At 41.1% G+C, this 12,199-nt stretch overlaps 1 protein-coding gene across 1 annotated transcript in view; it reads left to right on the top strand.

The window, feature by feature from the left end:
- Nucleotides 1-5,320, top strand: part of LOC143274709 (putative E3 ubiquitin-protein ligase HECTD4) — a 111,490-nt gene extending 106,170 nt beyond the window's left edge. Inside the window, exons 64-66 of the mRNA XM_076578612.1 lie at nt 8-203; nt 857-1,076; nt 2,881-5,320. Of these exons, the coding sequence (XP_076434727.1) occupies nt 8-203; nt 857-1,076; nt 2,881-3,020 (556 nt within the window). The 3' untranslated portion in view covers nt 3,021-5,320. The remainder of the gene's footprint in view (nt 1-7; nt 204-856; nt 1,077-2,880) is intronic.
- Nucleotides 5,321-12,199: the final 6,879 nt, after the last annotated feature.

Below are 12,199 nucleotides of genomic sequence, written 5' to 3'. Positions count from 1 at the left end.
GTTTCAGTCTCAGCAACAGATACCAGTACGTGGAGAGCGTCCGCCGGCTGAGGCTGAGGGAACTGACCAACAGCGCCCGCCTGGCCGCCGTCGCTGTCGGCATGGCAACGGTGTTGCCGCGGCAGCTGCTGTGCCTGCTGTCTCCCCTGGACATGGAGCTGAGGACCAGTGGTCTGCCCACCGTGGACCTCAACTTCCTGAAGGTAGGGCCGTGGGTCGGGGAGCGGTGTGAAGAGTGCCCAGTCTTGGGTGTTTGTCAGGCTGACACCATGTGCCGGGAGGAGACGACACCATCCTTTTAGTGTATTTGCTGCACGGCACAGCACAACACAGTACAGCACAACACACAGAAAACAATGCCGTGTGTGGGTGTGTGTGGGTGTGTGTGTGTGTGTGTGTGTGTGTGTGAGGCCCACATGGTGTACCAGGTAAGAGTGGTGGAGACAAGACATCCATATAGACAGTACAGTACAGTACAGTACAGTACAATACAGTACAATACAATACAATACAATACAGTACAGTACAATACAGTACAATACAATACAGTACAGTACAACACAGTACAATACAATACAGTACAATACATTACAGTACAAAACAATACAATACAGTACAATACAATACAGTACAGTACAACACAGTACAATACAATACAGTACAATACATTACAGTACAAAACAATACAATACAGTACAATACAATACATTACAATATAGTACAATACAGTACAATACAATACAGTACAATACAATGCAGTACAGTACAGTACCGTACAGTACAGGACAATACAATACAATACAATACAATACAATACAATCAATACAATACAATACAATGCCCACTGTGTTTTCAGGCCCACACAATGTACCAGGTGGGTCTGGTGGAGACGGACACCCACATAGAGTATTTCTGGTCGGCCCTGGAGAGCCTGTCTGCGGAGGAGCTGTCTCGCTTCATCAAGTTCGCCTGCAACCAGGAGCGCATTCCCCAGACCTGCCCCTGCCGCGACGGGGGCCACGAGTCCACCCACGTGCCTCCCTACCCCATGAAGATCGCCCCCCCGGACGGCACCAGTGAGTTGGGGGGGGAAGAGTGGTGGTTGTAGTAGGGGGTGGGTGGTAGAGTGCAGAGCAGGATTTGGCTGCTTTGTTTATTTTTATTTTTATTTTATTTATTTATTTTTTTTTTTTTACCCACATGTTTTTCTTTTTACATAATAAGTTGATGTGTGCATGGTGATAAGTGAAGGGTGTGTCATTTGTTTTTGTTTTTTCCTCTTTGATTTTTGCTGATGGGCATTTTATTTTAAGGGAGCCTAAAGAGAATTTTCTGTTTTTGGTTGAAGCAGATAATAAAGTATTTTGAATTGAATTGAATTACTGTGCTTGTTGGGGTAACTGACTGAAAATGATAACTGTAGTGTGTTCCATGGGTTTGCTGCTCCCCCCCCACATTGCGGTGTTGTTTTGACTTGTGGGATTTTATATGCGTGACCTTTTTTTTTTTTGTTTCTTTGCTTTTGGTTAAACAAGTGGTTTTTTATGCTGTGCCCCCACCCCCAGCTCCCTCCCCCTTTAATTCTTTTTTTCTTTTCTACTGCCTTGTTCAGTCATGATTTTGTTTTCAGTGGCATCACATGGTGTGTATATATACCCTTTGAATGTTGACATGAGTACTGCGACAGCTTGTTAAACTTCTGTTTCAGATGCTCTTCAGATATAATTTGAAGGCTATATATATATATATATATATATATATATATAAGGAAATACTTTTTTGATTTGAGTCTAAGGACCTGTTGGCTAAAAATCCTTCAAGTCAAGATTGTAATTCTTTTTCACCTTACAATTATTTACAGAGGGAGAACCAAGGAAGAATGCATGTGGCAGATTTGTTGTTGTTGTTGTTGGAAGGCGGCAGAATGATGAAGTCACCTGCCTGCCAGTGCAGTGTCTTTGAGGGTCTGGGTTTGAGTCACTGTCTCTTTGAGGGTCTGGGGTTTGAGTCTGGGTTTGAGTCACTGTCTCTTTGAGGGTCTGGGGTTTGAGTCTGGGTTTGAGTCACTGTCTCTTTGAGGGTCTGGGTTTGAGTCTGGGTTTGAGTCACTGTCTCTTTGATGGTCTGGGGTTTGAGTCTGGGTTTGAGTCACTGTCTCTTTGAGGGTCTGGGTTTGAGTCACTGTCTCTTTGAGGGTCTGGGTTTGAGTCACTGTCTCTTTGAGGGTCTGGGTTTGAGTCACTGTCTCTTTGAGGGTCTGGGTTTGAGTCACTGTCTCTTTGAGGGTCTGGGTTTGAGTCACTGTCTCTTTGATGGTCTGGGGTTTGAGTCTGGGTTTGAGTCACTGTCTCTTTGAGGGTGTGGGTTTGAGTCACTGTCTCTTTGAGGGTGTGGGTTTGAGTCACTGTCTCTTTGAGGGTGTGGGTTTGAGTCACTGTCTCTTTGAGGGTCTGGGTTTGAGTCACTGTCTCTTTGAGGGTCTGGGTTTGAGTCACTGTCTCGAGAACCCTTTCTCCCCAGCCTGACTGGAGAAATCAAGTGAGCGCCTAGTGATTCTGATGAGATGATAAACCGAGATCCCATATGCAACAAGCACTTGATGCATTGAAAAAAGAACTCGATGTCTTGTGGCAAAAACTGTGTAAAAGAAATCCACTTGGACAGGCACACGAAAGAACCAGTGTCTTGTGGCAAAAACTGTGTAAAAGAAATCCACTCTGACAGGTACACGAATATACACGCACGCACTTGAGGCCTGACCAAGCAGGTTGGGTTGTGTTGCTGGTTAGGCATCTGCCTTGCAGATTTGTCCGAACTCAGTGTGATGCTTCCTTGAGAAAAATTTTAACATGAGAGATTTGTTTGTTTCTGTTTCGACAGGTGGAAGTCCTGATGCACGCTACATCCGCGTGGAGACGTGCATGTTCATGATCAAGCTGCCGCAGTACTCTTCCTTTGAGATCATGCTCCAGCGACTGCGATACGCCGTCAACTGTCGTGAGGACCCTCTGAGCGGTTAACGACTGCGATAGGGAGTGATGGTGTCGACAGCAGTGCAGGAAAAAATTTTAAAAAAATAAAATCAAAGAAAAAGTCCCTCCTACACCCTCCCCGTCCCCCTCCCCCGAACAACATATCAGTGTTTTCTTCTGTTGTGATGTGGAGACAGTGTGTGAAACGATGTTGTTGTTGTTGTTGGTGGTTTGAGTTTTGGGAAACGTTTTCACTATGATTGTTTTGTATGAGAATATGGTGACTCAGATTTAGACACTTCCACTTGAAGGAGGGGGTTGGGGGCTGGGGGGGGCTGAAATGTGATCTGGCACTGTACCCCCACCACCCCGCCCCCACCCCCCCCATTCCCTCCCCCCACCCCACCCTGAGATAAAGGAAGGAAAAACTTGGAGTGTAGTTCAGCTGAAAAACGAGTGTGCTCTGGCATGAAAGAACTTGGAACGAAATAGAGGTGCTTTCTTGCTTTATTAACATGCTTTTTTGTGTGTTTTAACAAGGTGTTCTGTGTTCTAAAACAAATCATTAATCTATTAACTGCTTTATCATTTGTCACTACAGATTAGGGAAAAACAAATCCGCTCACTGAGGTTGATGGTCATCATCCTGAAACATGATGCCACTTGTTTTGAACTACTTCAGAATTGGGAGGTCCTATGAGTTGTCAGCTGTGAACAGTTGTGTCACGATGTTTTGCGTCTTGATGAAGACATTTTAACCCTTTGGACTGTCCCTACTACATCAGGCATGGGTCAGTAGAAAATAAAGCTTTGTGATACTGTGAAATAAATAATATGATAATCCATAGCCTCTGTGTGCATGTGTGTGTGTGTGTGTGTGTGCGCGCGCGCTGTAAACTTGTCTATGACTTTTTGCTTCAGTGCTGGTGAGAAGTTGAAAACAATGTGAGAGGAATGATGAGGTTGATGGGACCAGGGTGTGAGCGTGTACATCTCTGGATTGGATTCAGGTCTGCAGCTGTCTGTTTGTTTGATCAGTTTGTGGTGGGTGGGTTTCCCTGCCTCAACTACCTGTTATAAAAAGTACATGGGTTTTGAATTAAGTTCTGTCTGTGATGTTTCTTGTAAAAAAAAAAGAAACGGTAGTGAGCAGTTGTAAGATATTGGAAACAAGTTTGGAAACAAGTACTCATTGTTGTTTGTACTATCTTGATGTATGCTAATGCAGTATAACCAGTACTGTCTTTTTTTTTTCTTTCTAATTTCAGATGTGATTCATACTAACGTGCTAGTTGTGGTGTAGTTGAGGCAGTAACTAGTTGATTTATATGTGTCTGTTGTGTGGTGGAATTGCTTGTGTGTTGGTCTTGAATAAAGAACATCATTCTTTCTTTGTCTGAAAGGTAATGTTGCTGGCTTCATTTGTTTTTTGTTTGTTGTTTTGTTTTTTGAGACGAAATGTCAATGCCACAGCAGATGAGAGTTGTCAGCAGTGTGTGTGTGTGTGTGTGTGAGAGAGAGAGGACTTGTGTCAAGATTTAGTGTGTTATGATTTTGAGGAATGGCTTGCATGTGTTTTTATTGTAAGTAGAGCGGCTTCTCAAATACATCCCTCCTCACCACTGATTGTGTGTGTGTGTATGTGTGTGTGTGTGTGTGTGTGGTTTGAAAACGGAGGAAATAAGGTAAACTGAGTGTCTGTTTCGTTAGTGTTTTCAGCAGTCATTCTCATATTCAAACATTTCTGGGGGCAAAAGTCACCAAGCAACAAGACTAATAGAAGGGAATCTGCAGTGCTTTCCCCCCCCCCCCCCCTCTCTCTCTGTGACACACACACACACACACACACACTCTCACTCACACTGCTGAAAATACAGTTTAAGTAATGCATGGAATTACCATTTTGCAGAGAAAAACCCACTAGAACTGGCAAACTACATGTACATACCCTCAGCTTGCTGCCACTAAATGCCAGTACTCTTGAACTGATAGAATATGATGAAGGGAAAATCTGCATGAACAGCATTGACAGACGATGAAACAGTCTGTGCTGATAGAATAATTATATTCATCTACAGACTGCATATGAAGTATTAATGGCCACTTCATAAAAGCAGGAACGTTTTCTTAAAATGTTAAAAAAAAAAAAAAAAAAAAAGAGAAATTATTTGAATTATGCAGGCTGCATGTGGTGTACCGCTGGCCTTTCATTGAACACACTGACGGCTGTTTCAGCCACACGTGCATCATGATCAGCTTGAAAAATGCGTTCGAAAAATCCGTGTTTCAGCCCAAAATGCATGGTTACTCATTGGTTTAGAAACAGTAACTGTAGTTTTCATTTTTTTTTTTTAGAAAGAAAGAAAGTGTTTGCAAGAAAGCATCTGTTTGTGAGCGGTGCTTATGATATTAGCTCCTTGTACCACTGTTTGCTGAACATTCAGCATCATCTCTCACCCATACCATGCCCCTCCAAGAACTGAACTGTGCTAGTTCCTTCCCTTGACGGGTTTTTTTTTTTTTATGTACCCTTCAGTTTGACTTCTGCCTACATGGGGCCTGGCCTGGTTTTCTTTGTATATACCCTGCAGTTTGACTACTGCCTACATGGGGCCTGGCCTGGTTTTCTTTGTATATACCCTGCAGTTTGACTACTGCCCACATGGGGCCTAGCCTGGTTTTCTTCCTTTCACAAAGTCACTCACAGGGTGTTGAGTCGGAAGACTATGATCTGATATGTACATCACCAGCTGTACTGCCAGTTTTCTCACTTACCTCTGAAGGACTTGGTGTTATGGGAGAATTTGAGGATGGTTGGTTGAGTATACTGTTCAATTATTTATTTATTGACAAAAGACGCAGGAGTTGTCTAAGTATGAAAAGACCGAGGCATGAGAGAACGGTTGTTAGATCTTATCCACTTGGTGCTTTTGTGTTTGTGTGCACGTACAGGATGAATTATCTATCTTGGCTCCGCTTTTATATCGTGTGTGAACATTGAAAAGAAAGGCATATTATAAATTGTGCTTGATGTGTCAAAAGCAATCAAAACTTCTTTATGTGATAAAGCACCCTCTTTGAACTAAACATCTTAAACTGCCTCTAAATATATTCAACTGCTAGACTGAATGTTTGTCCTTTTGTTTGTTTTTTGTTGTTGTTTTTAAAAAAATACTTTTTAACTGGAAAAAAGATTATGACTGGGAGAGTGTCATGCATTTATTTGTGAATCTGTTTCTGTCAGTGGACAGCAAGTTATTACATAATGCTGGACTGATTTCAGTGCATCTTTGGCCAGTAGATGCATTGTGACTGTGATGATAAGAATAGTAATGAATCATCTTTAGAGAGTTCTTTATCTGATGATGATAAGAAAAAAAAGAAAAAAAAATCTTTAGAGAATGCATTTTGAGTTCGGTGCATTGTACACTTTTTCTTTCACACGTTCATACACAACACACACATACACACACACACACACGCAGATAAACACACACACACACACACATACACATACAACCAACACCCCTTTCCCTGCACCACCCCCCACAACCCCCACACAAACACACACACACATTGAATACATTCACTTTGAAATTGACGGGTCTGTGATGAAACGGAACACTAGGGGTGTACATGGCAGAGTTCTCCACATCCAACTCTTTCCATAGTCAGTGGTCTTTTGATGTAAAAGTCAACGTCAGTATGATGATGTATATGTAATGAACGCTGTCTCATAATTATGCGTGTGGTTTTGTCTCTCTTATAAATATCATTCAGTGTACCTTTCTTTAGTGTAAGTTTTTTTTTTTCTTTTTCTCAAGGCCTGACTGGCACGGAATATTGGGTTATGCTGCTGGTCAGGCATCTGCCCAAGATGTGGTGTAGTGTATATTGGATTTGTCTGAATGCAGTGATGCTTCCGTGAGAAACTGAGATTGAAACTTACTTTCTCTATTAAAAAAAAAAAAAAAAAAAAAAAAAATCATCTGTTTAATTTCTTTTAAGAATTATTTTCATTCTTATGATTGTAAATTGCTGCCTTTGATCTGACAACACTGTGAGGTAGACGTTTTCCACCTTTTTCCACATATCACCTGCACAAGACTTTGTCCGAACTTTTCAGAAAAGCATCACCACTGTCTCCATCATGGGTTTTTAAACCAGGCCACTTGGGCTTGGATATATGTCAAGATAGTACATGTTGATGTGCCAGATGTGGCCACATGTCACCCTTTCTTTTGCTCCTGCTGCAATATTCAGGTTTTGTGTGTCTTTGATTTGCAGCTGCAGGCTCATTCTGTTGTTAGTGTGGTTTGGTGTAGCTGTTACATTTCAAAGATCCCTGAATTTGATAGAACTGTACTGTTCTTGGGTGCCTGCGACTGTGCCCATGTTTGTTTGTTTGTTGTTGTTGTTGAGATTAATGTCAGTGCCAACTGCTTTGATTGATCAGTATTTTGTGTGCATTTTTTTGGTGAATGGATTGTTGTTTCTGCATGTTGCATGCCTTTTTTTTTTTTTTTTTTTTTTTTTCGTCCAGCTGTCCAGCAATACCTTTTACCATATCGATCATGTGGGCTGGAAAACCAACCAGCAGGTTTTTAACTTGTTCCTACCCCTTTGCTACATGCCTGCTGCAACTCCCCTGGACCAACACTTAATGACACCGCTGCAGGAAAAAAAAATTAAAAAGAAAGAAAAAAAAGGATGGTTCACAAAAATTATGAAAATCAATCACAGATTTGTGGATTTTGACAATTTAAACAAAGCTTTGTTTCCATGCATCATTAATCCATCCATAAATGGTTCAGCTTAGAATGCCAACTGTACCAAGCAAGAATAAAACTAAATTAGAATAGTGTGTTGTCACAAGAATACTCGTGCCTGGTTGGTCCACAGGGGAGGTAATCATGGTAACTGTAGCTGGAGAAGAACGAGTTAATCTGGGAGGTTGGTTCAGTGGGATCTTGTTTGGCAAAATTGGAAAGGTGTCCGTCTGTTTGGGGTCCTGTGGATGGCTGGAAAAAGAGTGGAGCGGATGAAAGAAGACATGACCAAGTATGAATGTCAATGGATGTGATGACCACATGTTGCAGGTCATCTTCAGGGAAGTTGTTTGGATGCAGGAGGACATTTTGGGGGGAATTAGTTTAGGTTCCACTCCACTGAGAATATGGCCCAAGGCCAGTTTGCGCCACAAGCGATCTTAGCAAGGCTAAGTGCGCTGAGCAGCAGGATTGCTCTCAGGTCAATGGGAAAAGAGAAGACTTAGGAAAACCCTCCCTGCTAAGCTGGCTGACTTAGTGCTGTTAAGATTGCTTGTGCAACCCCAGTTGCGACTCTCAGAGAATGTATGGACGCTGAAGACATGATGTAACAGTTGTGTGATTTGTCAGATTTGTGGCATGTGGTAAATGTTCGACTTTTCGTTAGTTGACAGAAAAAGCAGCTGCAGATTGTGAATGAGAATGCCTTCAGGTTGTTGGAAAATGTGGGGTAGTTTTGGTGTGTTTCATCCGTATTCACTCACTCTCTCCTCGATGAATTCTTGCATTAAGAAAAACACACCTTTAATTACACATACTTAACTGCCGCACACCTTTTGCACAAGTTTGAGTGTGCAACCTTGGCTGCTGCTGTGTGTAGCAATAGCCTTGACCCCCTCAGCCCACTTTTTGTTGTTGTTGTTTCTTTTTTGGTCTTCATTCAGATTTTCTTGGTTTTATCCTCTCAAAAGCAGGTGTGTTTTGTTTTTGTTTTTTTTTATAGCATTTTCCATGACAACAGTTCTGTTCTTGCTGATGTTTTACACACACACTGTCAGCATGCTGGGTCCTGAGTTGATCATCTCATCCTAAAGTCAGTGTAACACATACGGTCTAGAGGAGAGAGAGAGAAGGGGTGAGAACAGATCCAGTTTTTGCATGACACACCGACATATCCTCACACTGCGGATCCGTTGGAATCTTGTGGCTTCATAAGCAGGTGCCTCAGCCTCTAGGTCAAGTGTTCCACATGTTAGTCTGTGTGTGAATCTTTAATGTATCCATCTTTTCTGTATTCTTTTCTGTGCAAGCTTTGGGGCATTCAGCACAAAAAGAAACGAGTGTCACATGCTTGTTAGTCGTACATGGTTCATGTATTGTCATGTAAAGACATACAGTCTTTGTTAATGTGGTCCTTTTATATAAATGATGAATGTGTTCTACATTACAAGACACACTGTTTTGGTTTAACTGGTCCTGTTAAATAAAAGATGAATAATATATAAATAGACATGAAAATGATCGTGTTGTGATGTGTACAGTTAGTGCATATACTCCTGTCAGTGTAGCAATGTTGCTTTTCAGTTGTTGTGATTATGTGGACTTTTATTTGTACTGCGTACAGTGTTCTGTTTTCTTTTTTTCAAACTGCGATTCAGCAACCTTCCCATTTCCTCAGTGAGTGTGAAGATTAATTATTGCAGTGAAACAGCCCATGGAATACCCCTTAGTCCTGAAAAACAAATCAGAATGCCTTTTTATTGAAGGAGTGTTTTTAACAAGCAGCAGCAGTGGTGGGCATCATGCGTGTGCGCGTGTGTGAGGTATATCTTTCACTGAAGATGGTTTGGCTGTGCATAGTTTTCACGGGTGTACAGTATTTTACAGGTGTACAAATCATTGGTTCTCACTTACCCAGTCTCCAAAACCAAGTCTGGACTGTTTCGGTGACATGATGATTATAAAAAAACAACAGTGGTGTTCAGATTGGAACTGACTTTGTCTCTGAAAGTGGAATGGAGGTCAGTGAGCTTAGGCATTCGGTGAACCAGACTGGAACCAGTGCCGAGGCTTCTGTATGCAAGTGGCTTCATACATTTGCAAATTTTGGTTTCCTGTTTTCCAGTTTCTCAGTGTTGGATATTTCTGTTGTGTTGTCTCCAGCTCAACTTGTTAATATTACTTAGATTTAAAAAAAAAAGAAGTTTTTATGGTTAAAAGGTTTTCTTTTTAAGAGGGATGAAAGCATTGTTTTGCATTCACAGCATCTAGCCTTGTGTGTGAATACTGTGTGTTGTGTGTATGCACATGCAAAAGTCCTATTTTCGCTGGAGTGTTTATACTTGAGGATTTTTTTTTTCTGTGAAGGATGAATCATTGGTATCAAGGCTTTTAATTTTTCTTTGTACATATTAATCCAAATTTATTTATTCCAAGGACTGTTTTCAAGATGCATAACTTGTTGACTTAAGTTATTTAGATTTTCCGCTTGCATGTATATCTGTGGATAGTTGTTTGTTGTTTTTTTTAAATGTATTTCTAGGGGAACAGCAGTTTCAGGTTTAGTCTGTGCTGTTCTTAGACTGATGTATGTTATTCCCTTTATGTGTTGTAAAACAATAATGTACTGTTTTTGATGTAAAGATTAAAGTATATAATCAATTTTCTTTCTTTCAAAAGCACATGGTTTTGCTTATATATAAATAAAAACTACAAACACACACACACACTCCCTTATATCAGGGTGCACAGGTGATAAGTTATATGTTGTGACCTGGTTCTCAAAATGTTACTCCTTAATTGTGTGAATATCAAGAGTACTGTGAGTTAGTTCCTAGACTTTGCGATCGCTTTGTGTTTGATCAGAATACTAATCTTGTTTTCATTCTTCTTTTGTGCTTGAGTGTTTTCTTCAGTGTGCTGGTTTATGTGCTGCCCTTTCTTTTTCTTCTTCTCCCCCCCCCCCGCCCCCTCCCCCATTGCAGTTAGTTTAAGTTTGCATATGTTCAATGTTTTAAATAAAGTTTATTTTCCACACTGAAGTTTAAAATATTGTGGTAATTAATTTAAACCTGGATGGTTTTATTCACTCTTGTCACTCTTACAGTCTGTGACTTTGGACATGCAGTTTCAGTTTTCAATTTTTCAAGGAGGCCCCCCACTGCATTTAGATAAATCCATATGCACTCCACCCTATATGTTAAGCAGATGCCTGACTATCAGTATAACCCAGCTTGTTTTGTCAGGCCTAGAGAACATGGTATATATTTGTATACCTGGGTGAATTTCTGCTACAGAGGTCTGCCAAAGGACTACCCTCTTGATGCCATGGGTTCTTTTTCAGTGCACACACACGAATTGCCAGCTATACATAGGACCTCTGTTTATCATCTCATCCAAATGACTAGATGCTCGGTTTGATTTATCTATTCAAACTCGAGAGAGATGGTGAGAGCACAAAGTGAACCAAAACCCTGGTGGACACTGTTTTGGGAGATGAACATCTTAATCATTCTGCCACTTTACCGCATGCAAAATAAACACCACACTGCAACAATATGTGTTGATAACATAAACACATTTTGCAAATTTATTTATTTATTACTTCTAAGCTTCTTGCAACATTCTTTTCCAATGAAATGAACCAGGTTCAACAAACAGCAACACACTTTGAAAAATTACTTAAACAACAACAAAACTAGTGTTTTTTGGCTCCTTGCAATATTCCTAATGCTATTCAGCTGCTTGGAATATTTCAGCTGAAATGATAGTTTTAGTGAACGATCCCCCCCCCCCCCCCCTCCTCAATTTAACTCAGTATGTTTATTCCTATCCATGGGATCAAGCCAAACCACTTCCAAAAAGTGATTTCATCACTCACTTTCACTGAATGCCATCACATTTTGGCTGGCCTGGTACTGTCACTGTATGCCATCTCCAGAAAGCATACACAAACTCGACATCTCATGACAGAAGATAACAGTAAATATTGATTTCACCTATTGAAAAAAGAGCACCTTAAGCATGGATGACTGAATTTCAACCCCCTCCCTGGAAACGGAATATGGCTGCCTACATGGTGGGGTAACAGCCACTTGAAGAACTTAATGAGTGAATGTACGAGTTATTCAATTAAGAGCCCATGAACACAGATAAAAAAAAAAACCAGCTGAAGAAGTGAATTTTGGAAAGGTTGGCAGACAACAAAAATACATGTAACAGCCAAACAGCCATAGGGAGTAACGAGGAATACTGGATACTTTATCCTCTGGCATCTCTGCAGTCATCTGGCATCAGTGCCAATGTCCATCCTGTAGAGGCAGGGTCTAGTTAAGTGCCATGGACAGTATTTCTAACATCCTCAGCCGTATACCATCATCTCATCAAATCACTGTCCAACACTTTACTGCACCAGCTGCTAGTCACCTTACGGAACTTGGGTGGCAGACAGTGAAATGT

Source organism: Babylonia areolata, chromosome 29 (genome assembly GCF_041734735.1).
Source record: "Babylonia areolata isolate BAREFJ2019XMU chromosome 29, ASM4173473v1, whole genome shotgun sequence".
NCBI classification, from domain to species: domain Eukaryota; kingdom Metazoa; phylum Mollusca; class Gastropoda; order Neogastropoda; family Buccinidae; genus Babylonia; species Babylonia areolata.
This window is presented reverse-complemented; position numbering and strand designations above follow the sequence as displayed.